Source organism: Dermacentor albipictus, chromosome 9, assembly GCF_038994185.2.
Source record: "Dermacentor albipictus isolate Rhodes 1998 colony chromosome 9, USDA_Dalb.pri_finalv2, whole genome shotgun sequence".
In the NCBI taxonomy this organism is placed as follows: Eukaryota; Metazoa; Arthropoda; class Arachnida; order Ixodida; family Ixodidae; genus Dermacentor; species Dermacentor albipictus.
Genome location: NC_091829.1, coordinates 42,241,441 through 42,252,419, shown reverse-complemented (window position 1 = coordinate 42,252,419; position 10,979 = coordinate 42,241,441). Strand labels below are relative to the sequence as shown.

Below are 10,979 nucleotides of genomic sequence, written 5' to 3'. Positions count from 1 at the left end.
CAGTGGCGCAGTCATTTCTTACATAATTCATAGCTTTCAATTTTATATTTATTTTTTTATTTTTCGTTTTAACTAGAAGTTCCATTCCCTTCATCGCTTTCGGTGAAGGGAAGGGAACGCCTACCTGGAAAACCCTTCATCGCTTTCGATGCAGAGATTTTTATTGATTAATTGATTAATCAAAATTTTTGCCAGGCACTTGAAGTTTTTGAAATAAGGTTATATAGTTTTGTAGGACCGTATTTTAATGCGAGAGGTAGAAGCAAGTTATAAATACAAGAGTATAAAGCTTGATAAAGAATAATTTATTTGTATGTGTGCTCTTCTTGTTGTTCACGTACATTTGTACCGATGATTAACCCACTCCTGCTTAAGGCCTGGAATTCAGGCTAGCAGTACTTAATAAATAAATTAATTAATTAATTAATTAATTAATAACCTTTAATTTGTTAGGGGCTAAATAGTGTTGGCACTACTAACTTTTGAAAAGTCGTAGTTTAACCTGAAAGGCGAAGCAACAATTGTAACAGCAAATTAGATACAGCTATACAAAATGAAGATAGTAGTGTTATCAGTGGAACAAACTTGTAAGCATTCGCTTACGAACGAAGTTATCAAGCAAGTTAACAAGCAAGCAAACATATCTCACCATAGCCGCTAAGCCACCGCGGCGGGTTTATCACGATGTGCAACCTTGCGATTTTTGTAGTGCACATTACATGGAAGCTCTAGGTAGTGCCCAACTTCGATTTTCCCATTCGAATGCATGTAAAGTGATGCAGGAATGCTTTTGCGAGTCAACGACTGGAGCAATTTCAGCGAAATTTGTATTCATTTGAGAGAGAAAGTTTAATTGTAGCGACAGCACTGCAGGAAGCGGACTTTTCGTTTAGGAATTCATACTATTTGCAAGAATTAACGAAAATTGGTAAGCTTAAAAGCAAAATTGTATCACGAAGTTTACGGGAAGAGAAAAGTGCAGTGCGTAACTTATCTCTTCCCGTAAAAGCCGTGATTCAATTTTGCTTTTAAACTTGCACCTGTAACTGGGCGCCCAACGCAGGTATCGCGCGTGGCGTATACGGTGTCTTCGGATATTGTTGCTAAACGTTTTAAAGTCGCACGCGTATCTAAAGCCACGCATAGCACAGAACGAATGCCTCGCCGTGAGTTTGATTGATTGATTGATTGATTGGTTGATTGATTGATTTGCTTCCTCACATTACAGTGTAGCCAGAGGAAGACGGAAAAGCCATTCAAATGACGGCTCGAGGGGCCCTTCGCAATAGTGTGCTCCCGAACAGAGCCCGAGCAGCGTTGACAGCGACAACAGAAGACGGCCGCCCGAGGTGGCCTGGTGCCCGTGCGTCAATATAGCGACCATAGCGCTTGGATTTAAAGAGGACGCAAGCATCAACCGGTCAGCAGTCGACATAAATAAAGAGACGCGTTTAAAGCATCGATGGAAAAACAAATCAGGGAACAGATTGATACGGCCGGATCCGTGACAGGCTTAGGTATAGTGATACGAGGTAGATGTAGAAGTTTTCAGGAAGAGAAAAAAAAGAGATGTATACAAGAATGCCGGAATGAAAATCACGTGTACCATACCCGAATAACTCAAGCAGACTAGGTGACTACTTGTCAGCGCCCCGTTTCAAAGGGGACGCCAGTAAATCGTCATCGTATACAACATACATTTAGAGTACTGGAGAAAAAATAAGCGGGTAGGAGATCTATAGGACCGGATCCGCTACAGGCACACAGGTAAATGTGCACGGTATATGTAGACGTCTTAAGGAGGAGAGAAAAGGTTAAATATATGCACAGGCACAATGCTAGAATGGTAACTATATATATATATATATATATATATATATATATATATATATATATATATATATATATATATATATATATATATATATATGGCATATCTGATTACCTCTAGCACCCGAGGTGACTATTTGTCACCGCCCCATTTCACAGGGAATGCCAACAAAGCATTACGACCATCATCAGCATCGTAGCCAATAGCGAAGCAGCGGATCCAATCAACAAATTATTTACGATAATTCATATGGCAACGCAATACTGTTCGAAATCAAATCAAGATGAGTGAGAACAACGGGTTATAGGAGAAACTTGCAGATGACAACAGTATTTGAGTAGCGTGTGGAGATAGCGTGGAAAGTATTGGGCGTATTTTGTTACTGTGTCGCAGTATCCATCTAGATCGAGACTAGTCAGAGCCTAGTAACCCTGCCCCAGGCAATGGGAATTAGGGAGGTTTGATGGGGGAAATACTAAGACGACTAGAGTATCGTTCGCTCAAAGGACGGCCATATAAAAAGTAGATTTTGAGGCAACGGATTTCCCTCAGAAATAATGGCCTGTTACTACGAATCACGGGTCCTAATGACCGAAGACTGGCGCAGAAGAAAAGTAAAAGAACATGAAAGGGTAAATCGGCATCCACCCGAATTGTAGCAAGAAGCTTAAGATGACAGCGTCCGCTGTTTTGGTACCAAGGAATCACGGAGATTACGCACGGCCAAAAGACAGTCGATCGAAATGGCCCGCCCTCGTTCAGAGGCATCTTGGCCTACTTATATACTGCGCGAGCAAAACACACTGAACATTAAGGAATGACGATGCAACACAAGCGCTATTCTTGTGTCGCTACAGCTCCCGTGTCTACGAGCTGCGGTCTCGTGTAACTACGATTCTCGCGCAAGAGCCCCACCTTGTCAAGATCGCGGGCAAAGAAAGAAGTGCGGCCTTTACACGAGTGTATACGGTATACTTCAATTCCGCGTCCTGAGACGAGGGTGTCGGCCCAGGTTCAGAAGTCTCGGCGACAACGTTCTAACGTCAATGTTCGTGGTGCAAAAGGTTATAGGCGCACACAAAGAGCGTACACCCTTGCACTTTTTTTCGGAGTAAAGGTGCGGGATACATTTACACCCTTATTCACTTTAACACTGTAAATTATTTTGCAGTGTAAGATAGAAGAGACGGACAGGAACAGCGCCAACATGCGTCTTAACTTATTTCGTGTAAAATACGCGCATATATTGGCTGCTTGGATGCGCACATCCAAGAAGGGCAAGCAAAACATAAATGTACGCACACCTACACACTGTTGTATACAGGCGTATCAGCCATGAAATAGAAACGAAAAAAAAAACACTGACGCATATGTCACCACTCTTATTGATATTTAATGTGCTTACATTAGCTCTCAAATGACATTCGCGATTTAAAGTTAGTCGCGAGCTGGCGCTCTTTCCGTCCAGGTTCCTGTTTTTCCTCCGCTTAGGCATTTAACGAGAACTTTCCGCGAAATCCGAAACGTTGGAAAGCGTGTTTGTATTTCGAGACTCGGAAAATTCCTTAACAGCAGTTCAGTTGAACGACGTCGCCTACCCTTAGCTTCTGCCCCCGTCCAAATGCGGCCGGGATTCGATCCGGCTACCTCGGGCTTAGCAGCTCAACGCTGAAGCCACTACGCCACCACAGCGGCTCTAATTGATTTCGACGACGCGATTCGAGTTTTCTTATCGGTAACATAGACTAAATTATATTTTAATATAGCCAAAGCCTATATTAAGGTATTGAATTATGAAATATTAAATTACTTACCGAGCCGAAACGGCCCAAATACGACGAAATACTTGGCAATCCGCGATGTCACACTGAAGTAGAGCTGTTCAGCACGACATTCGAGAGAATTTCGGCTTTTTACTTCATCTTCTACTAAGTAAACTATTCCCATGAAAATAACGTATAGTTTTGAAAGAACACTTTTATAAGCTCTAAATTGATCGGGTGTTTCGTTTTACTACCCCTTTGCAAGCACCTCGCGGAACCGTCTTACCTTTGATTTGTCTGCATGTTCAGGTAATACTAGCCAGACCACCTTTCTATTGTGCTATATTTCACTACCTTACAATTTGGTTTTCATAAAAAATTCTGGCATAATCCCGATATCACGATGAACGTCGATGTTAATGCGATTAGCATTGAAGCAATGCCGCGATACCTTGGCGACACAACATACTGCCATCGCCGTATCATGTATGAAGTGTGTACTTCAACCGGGCTCTCCTCTCGCACTTCGGGCCCGCTACGCCATCTGGCGGTGCCGCCGCGAGGTCCGTGCATGACGCGTGTGTGAACGTATATTCAAACTGACATACACGGTTTATTTTTAGATCATACAGAATTTGCTTTAAATCACCTGACAAAGCGTAATGGCAGTCCTAGAGCTGGAATACTCGACGCAGTAGCCATTACTCGAACGCGAAATCGAACTTCATGAACGGCTAAGAATTCACCAATTAACTTTGGCAATATTAAAATTGTAGACGGTGAGCTTGCAAGACATGTCGACTTGGAAGGAATATTGAAGATCACACGGGTTTCGAGATATGTGCAGTGATCGTTGCGGCACAAATGCATTGTCCCCCTCACTATTTAAGAGGAAGCTTAATCTCAGGTTCGCCTATCTCGATGCATGTAAATGAATTCGTTTTTTCTCGGCGACCACTGCACCAAATTTGGCTAGGTTTGTTGCATTAAGAAAAAAAAATCTAGCGACTGCTCGTTTCAAATTTTTGATTTAGGTCATTTACTTTTTATTAAAAATCGCAAATATTGAAAATTTTCAGGAAACTATGAAGCTTGCAACTCTCCAACTCGGCAATGAAAATATCACAATTCTGTTAATTGCATCTAATAGTACATCTAAAACGGACAAAATTGATCTTGCAGATGTATGTAAAAAGATTACTAGTAATATGTACAGCTGTCTGTAACGGCACCACAACGTGTAACAAACAGCAAACACAGGTATCCACACTATGTGGCACACATGTCGCATACCTTGACCCGGAGCACGGTACATTGCTGTTGATGATAATGATGGTTTGTTGGCATCCCCTTCGAAACAGGATGGCGACGAAGTCACATAGCCTGCTCGAGTGTACCAGGTCCAGCTAAATGCAGCATTCAACTGTTATGTGCAATTCCTACACATCAGACATCTGAAGGAACACAACGGAACTGCAATGCAGTTTGAACGTATCGACGCTACGCAGCGCACATATCAAATGGCACGATACGATAGTACTGATGAAGATTTAATGACATTCCCTTTGTAATGGGATGGCGAAAAACAGTCACCTAGCTTGCTCGAACTATTCGGGTGTGCCACACATTTTCCATTACATTAAGATTTATACATCTCCTTAATCTTTTTCTTCCTCCAACCTTCTTTGACCTTGTACCGCAACTTGTGCATGTGCTACATGGCGTTTTACCTGGCATAAGAAAACGTGCACGTATCGATGCTTAGCGACGCGCATGTCCCATCGCGTGTCTCCTCGCGCGCGCTAGGGTGTGTTTATGGTACATTTTTCTGCTGCATGCTCAAAAGCGCTGGCGTGGCTCAAGCAAGGAGACTATCTTTCGAGAAGAGACTGCTCAAGTGTGTAGTGTGGTTGCTACCTTTGATTTCGTACCTGAATGGATTTCACTTCTGGACGCTTGTGTTTGTTTGCCCGAATTTTGAACTTTCATTGGACTGCGTCCAATGTGCATTTGTGCACCACCAATGTGCACCAAGTGTGCATTTGTTTCTCATGTATGTTCAGATGTAATGTAGCAATATTTGTTTGACACTACTCATAATTCCATGCAATAAAGAAAAGAAAGTGCTGGCGTGGCTCAGCGGTAGAGTAGCCGATTCCCATGCAATGGGCCCAGGTTCGATGCCGGCAGGAACTGGGTATTCTTTTCTCTCATTGTCAGCGATAGCTGCGACAGACAGACACCGGCGGTGGCAGCGGACACGATCGCCACCAGAAACAGCTGTTGGAAGCCCATAACAGCTCACGATGTAAAACAGCACAACAAAGGCTTGATCATGCTTTATGACAATGCCATACATCAGTCAACAAGAAATGTGGGACATTGGAAGGTTTACATTAAGAGAAAATACCATATAGTAAGTAGCTACACCCTTTGTAGCCAGAAGCAACATGAACACAGCATCGCAAACAAATAGTAATCATATGGCTGCGAAAATAACAACAAAGCAAAAGTTCACAGTGAGCAACAAAAAATATATCATCTGACAAATCAACACATTCGGCTTATCTTGCACCCAACACCTTAACACTGCAACTCAATATACATATACGCAGCTCAGGCACTCAAGCCCTCCAATGCCATTAAGCTCTGAATTCACCGAAAGGTGATAATGGATCCAACACATATAAAAATATTTTTCCACGTGGAATACATGACCTCTTATACAACTCATGGAGGCTTGCCTCTTTTGTCAGAAAAAATATAAAGAAAAATCATTCACAGGCACAAACTGATGCCATGGTTCAGCTTGGCAATATATGTGATGGGTGAAGGCTCCCTGGTTAACCAAATTAAAAATGAAGTACGACTGCCGACATTATGGCTCTAATCATAGAAGGCCTCGACAGGCTCTTGCTCCTTGTATCAAGTGGCCATTTACCTTCAACAACCATGCTTGGTAGTACTTCATGATACCTCCAATGTGCTGTTCTAGTAACACCTCTCCTAGCCAGTGTTTTTAAGTGCACATGCTAGAGGTGCCCTATTATGACATGGAGCTCAGGGTTCACTAAGGAGCATTACTGAAGCAGAGATATGGAAGAGCTTCAATAAACAAGAGTACTTGTGTTGCATTTATGGTGACTCAATGAACGATTTCAGTCCACAATTCCTTGCCTTTATAAGAGATTCTTCCAGCAGGGAATGCAAGCAAATAACCACAAAGGCTGCACTAAGCTGTTCATGGATATATTTCATGACTACGCACAGAGTGGCAGTCATATTGTACGGCAAATGGCAGAGTTAAAAGTCAAAAGTGCACATATGAAAACACCATACGCAAGTGGAAACTCTCTTTCTGAATTGTAGTGAAGTTTGTCAGTTTTTTGAAGAAGAGCCTTGCACAAGATGCAAAAGCATGCACTCAAACGTACAGTGCGGCAACATTGGATAAACTTATGAAGCTTCATAACCATTTTCCTATTGCATATATATGTCCCAAGAATCCATGACTTATAAAAACGCGCAAAATTCTCCCCTGAATTATTCAGTTTCTCAGACAGCATAGTGTCACAAGAGGAAAAGTGGACACTGCTGCCGAAAGAAATATATACCACATTTGAACAACTACAATGCAAGAGAGGCTTTAGACAACTTGGACTTGCAGTGAGAAATAATTGCACAACACAAAGCTTTAGACACATAGAATGTTTCACCATTGCAAATTCATCCTTACAGAAATTACCTGTGCAGACAGCAATAGCTCCGCAGAACAGGTCATTAAACACTAGTACTGGAATAATGTGGCCAGGATAACTTGTACTATTCTCAGAATTGTACTTAGTAACCCATGTGGTCTCCCACAACACATATAGGCTGGCTTTCCCACAGAGCTCAGTCACTTTGGTGGTTGAGATCTGCACATGTTAGCTCTTTCCTTGCCAGATACTCCCCCCCCCCCCTCTAAAAAAAAATATGTAAATTTTATGAACAGCTTTCAGACACATTAGACATTGCCATCGGAAATGCTCTGCAAGCAATGCCATGGATTGGTGATATGCACAGATGTGGCAATTTATGGCACATTAGGAAGTCTAAAAAAATATTAATTGGGATGCATCGTTGAACCTGGCCTCCAGTGCTGCTAGCAATTTGCCAATCGAACAATGCAAAATCTGTACTTCGGTTGGCTTGGCTACATACTTTTCGAATGACAGCAGTAGTGAAGACAAAAGCTGGCACAGGCATTTTTCGCATAGCAAGGGCACCACAATGGCCAATTTTCATGTTTCGAGTAGTGTAGAAGGGGTCGATCAGCCCACGTGAGAGCGGCGGAACTGAACATGCACCTGAGCCTGCATAAAGCGGAAGATCCCAGACTGAGATGAAGAAGTGTTTCAGCCAACAGTCTGGGTACCCACATTCCCTTCCCTCCTAATCCCCATCAGCGGCCTAGAGCCGTCCCCTTCCTTAAAATAAAGGCTTTATTCATTCATTCATGCTCCCAAAGGTGCAATTTTTTCTTGCATAGCCTAACTTGGAGAAGTGGAAAACCAGGAGCAGGGCACATGTTCTGCATATTTCAGGCCTTTATTTTTTACTCTCAGTACCTTGAGATTTTGTTTTAAGATTTGGTTTGTTTCGCCACATCAGTACAATTGTACCACAAGAGGATGTACCATTTATGGCAAGGATATCAGGGTAAAAGCTGCATATCTGCAGCTTGACTAGCCCCGCCACCCCCTTGGCACAAAGGCAGCAACATGCCGTACATAAGAGTGAGTCGTACGCAAAATTTGAAATCACAGTTCAAAACCATAACATATAAACACTCAAGATGTCATAACTACATTAGAAAGAGAAAGCACTCAAACACAACATGTCTAATTTTTGCTAGTGTGCACAGTTATTTATTGACACACAGTGGTGCCGTTCGGCCAAGTAACTCTGAATTAAATTTAACACAGAAATTAATTTAAGACAGTAAAAATCAAACTATTCTTTTCATTTATGCTTTTTAAAGTGGTGCTATTAAAATTTCACCCAAGAATCCTTAAAAACAATTGGAGCAATAATTTCTGCTTCCATGACAACCGCAACGATTAGGCTAAAGTTTATGTGCCACAATGTATGTTATGACCAACATGTCTTGAAATAAAATGCCAAAACACAAAAGCACTGAAATTGAGCACATTTTAGACAGTAAGAAAAGAGTTGATGAAAATTGGGGCAAATACATTTACAATGTATTCTACCAGGTGTTTTTGTTTTTAGACTATACAATTTTTTTTATTTTTAACTTTATTGTGGCAGATCGCACAATTCTAATTCTTGAACTGGACTTCTCCAAGAGGCAGACATTATTTGCGAAATAAAACGAAATTCATAATAGACTAAATAAAATGTATTGTGATGATGGATCGCATTTATATACAAGATGATGAATGCAAAGGCATCGCTCAGCAAAAGCAGTTCACAGTACCGCACGTCTTCATTCTCCTTTTCCTCCAAACTCCACTCTCATGTTTCAGTAACAAACTGGTTACCTTGCTTAGTGAAATTTTAATTAGTTGAATGTGCATTACAACTTCTCATGCAAGTAACGTCCACCTCTTAGCCTATAATCCAGCTGAAGCACCAGAAGTGTGTGATCTGCTAAAGGTAATAAAAAAATTATGCACAATTTATACAAGAACGCCTGGTATACTCAGAGTGTGGCTTCAAATATTTAGGATTCTTTCTCCAACTGGTACTAACAATAAATAGAAAAATTACACTTATACTGTATATAACTGTTACACTTATACTGTAATACTGTATATACCAAATTTTACTACGCAGATTTCTTAACAAGTAGAATGCCTCGTGGCTTTCTTTTTTCTTTCTTTCTTTTTTTTTTGTAGCCAACGTGAAACTTGCAGAATTTGCCTTCAGAGAATGTAAATTTATTGCACTAGAATTGAGTAAACACAGTACACAGCCTGTTTTCAGAGATGGCCACCAATAAAACAAAACAAGCCCAAGCAATTGACATTCCTTTTTGCCTGCTTGTCTCCACCATATAAAACTAAACATTAAAACAGCAAACTGTGAATTTTACAACAGAACTTGTAGCTCCCATACTGAATGCACCCCTTCACCAGCAATGCTCGCAACATCACTAAAGACCTACATAGACTCACTGTTGCTCCAACTGCATCGAACCACAGCCTCACCGCAAAATGCAACAGCTCAATGCAGCTTTACTTCTCGATATCCACTTTGTGTAACAGGTTTCTTTTGAGCTACTCGTGTGAACAGCTCATTAATTATTAATTTTATATAAGTTACATCTCCCATACTGAATGCACTCCTTTACCAGTTATGCACACCACCCTATCAAAAGCTCCACACAACTCATTGTACCTCCATTGAAAAAACCACAGTCCTGCCGTGAAATTAGTTAACCACCAGTTCAACACTGCTTTTCTTCATCAATATCCTCTTGGTCCAAAAGGATCTTTTTCAGCTCCTCATGGAATCTTTCATGGATTATGGTTTGCTTGAGCCTATCAAGGGCCCAAGGGCTTCCCGTGACCATGAGCTTGAAGAACCAATCACCACGGGCATCCTGCCAGGTCATAATTTTTACCTTCTCAAGCTGCATCCAGTGTAGCAACAGACCCTGGAACCGCTTTTCTTGCCGCACAATCGCCAGAAAGAAGTCGTTGTCATCCCGCATCGGCAGAAGCACAACCTGTGTCTGTGTTGGTCCCACGGGTGTCACGGACTCTAAAGGAAGATCGTCTTTCACCTTGCCAGGATACAGAAGCCGGTGGAGCGTCCGCTCAGCCAGGTCAGCCAAAGCACACTCAGGCTTGCCACTTTTAGGCTGTGCACAGAGTACCAAGTTTTTCAGGACATTTACAAGCACTACGCTGGGCTGCTTTTGGACTCGTGCAAGGCCGAAGTTCTTTTCAAGCTGCTCCAGTGTTTTATGCAGCACGCGAGTCACATGTTTCACGTAGGGTGGTGCAGCTGCCTTGTCGGTGTCCCAAAGGATTTCCGTGTTGCTCTTGAGCCAACGTATCAGAAGCTTCAGGGCATTGTTTAAAAGAGCAGTCTGGAAAGGAATATCCACCTGGTCGCTTCGTGGAGTCAGCGCATGGGTCACACGATCTCTTATGCTTCCCCGTGCAGGTCCATTGGTCGGAGCTGCGCACTGCAGAATGTTTAAAAGCTCCTCCGCTACAGACCAGGCAAAGCCTTCAGCTTGCGCACCTTGTTCGTAGGCGCAACAGTACCAGGCCGATGCACGACGCTTTGCCTCTTTGTAGTCACTGCTGAGGCCATCACAGAAGTCGACACGCGTGCGCTCCATAATGTGCTTCACCTGCAAAAGGACA

General features: G+C 42.2%; 1 protein-coding gene across 3 annotated transcripts in view; it reads right to left on the bottom strand.

Annotated features, from left to right (window-relative positions):
* Positions 1–5,917: 5,917 nt before the first annotated feature.
* The window catches only part of LOC139049718 (uncharacterized), a 61,459-nt gene continuing 56,397 nt past the window's right edge, over positions 5,918–10,979 (bottom strand). For all 3 annotated transcript variants that reach the window (XM_070525471.1, XM_070525469.1, XM_070525470.1), the window contains exon 12: positions 5,918–10,966. In XM_070525471.1, coding sequence (XP_070381572.1) covers positions 10,049–10,966 — 918 coding nt within the window. In that variant the 3' untranslated portion in view covers positions 5,918–10,048. The remainder of the gene's footprint in view (positions 10,967–10,979) is intronic.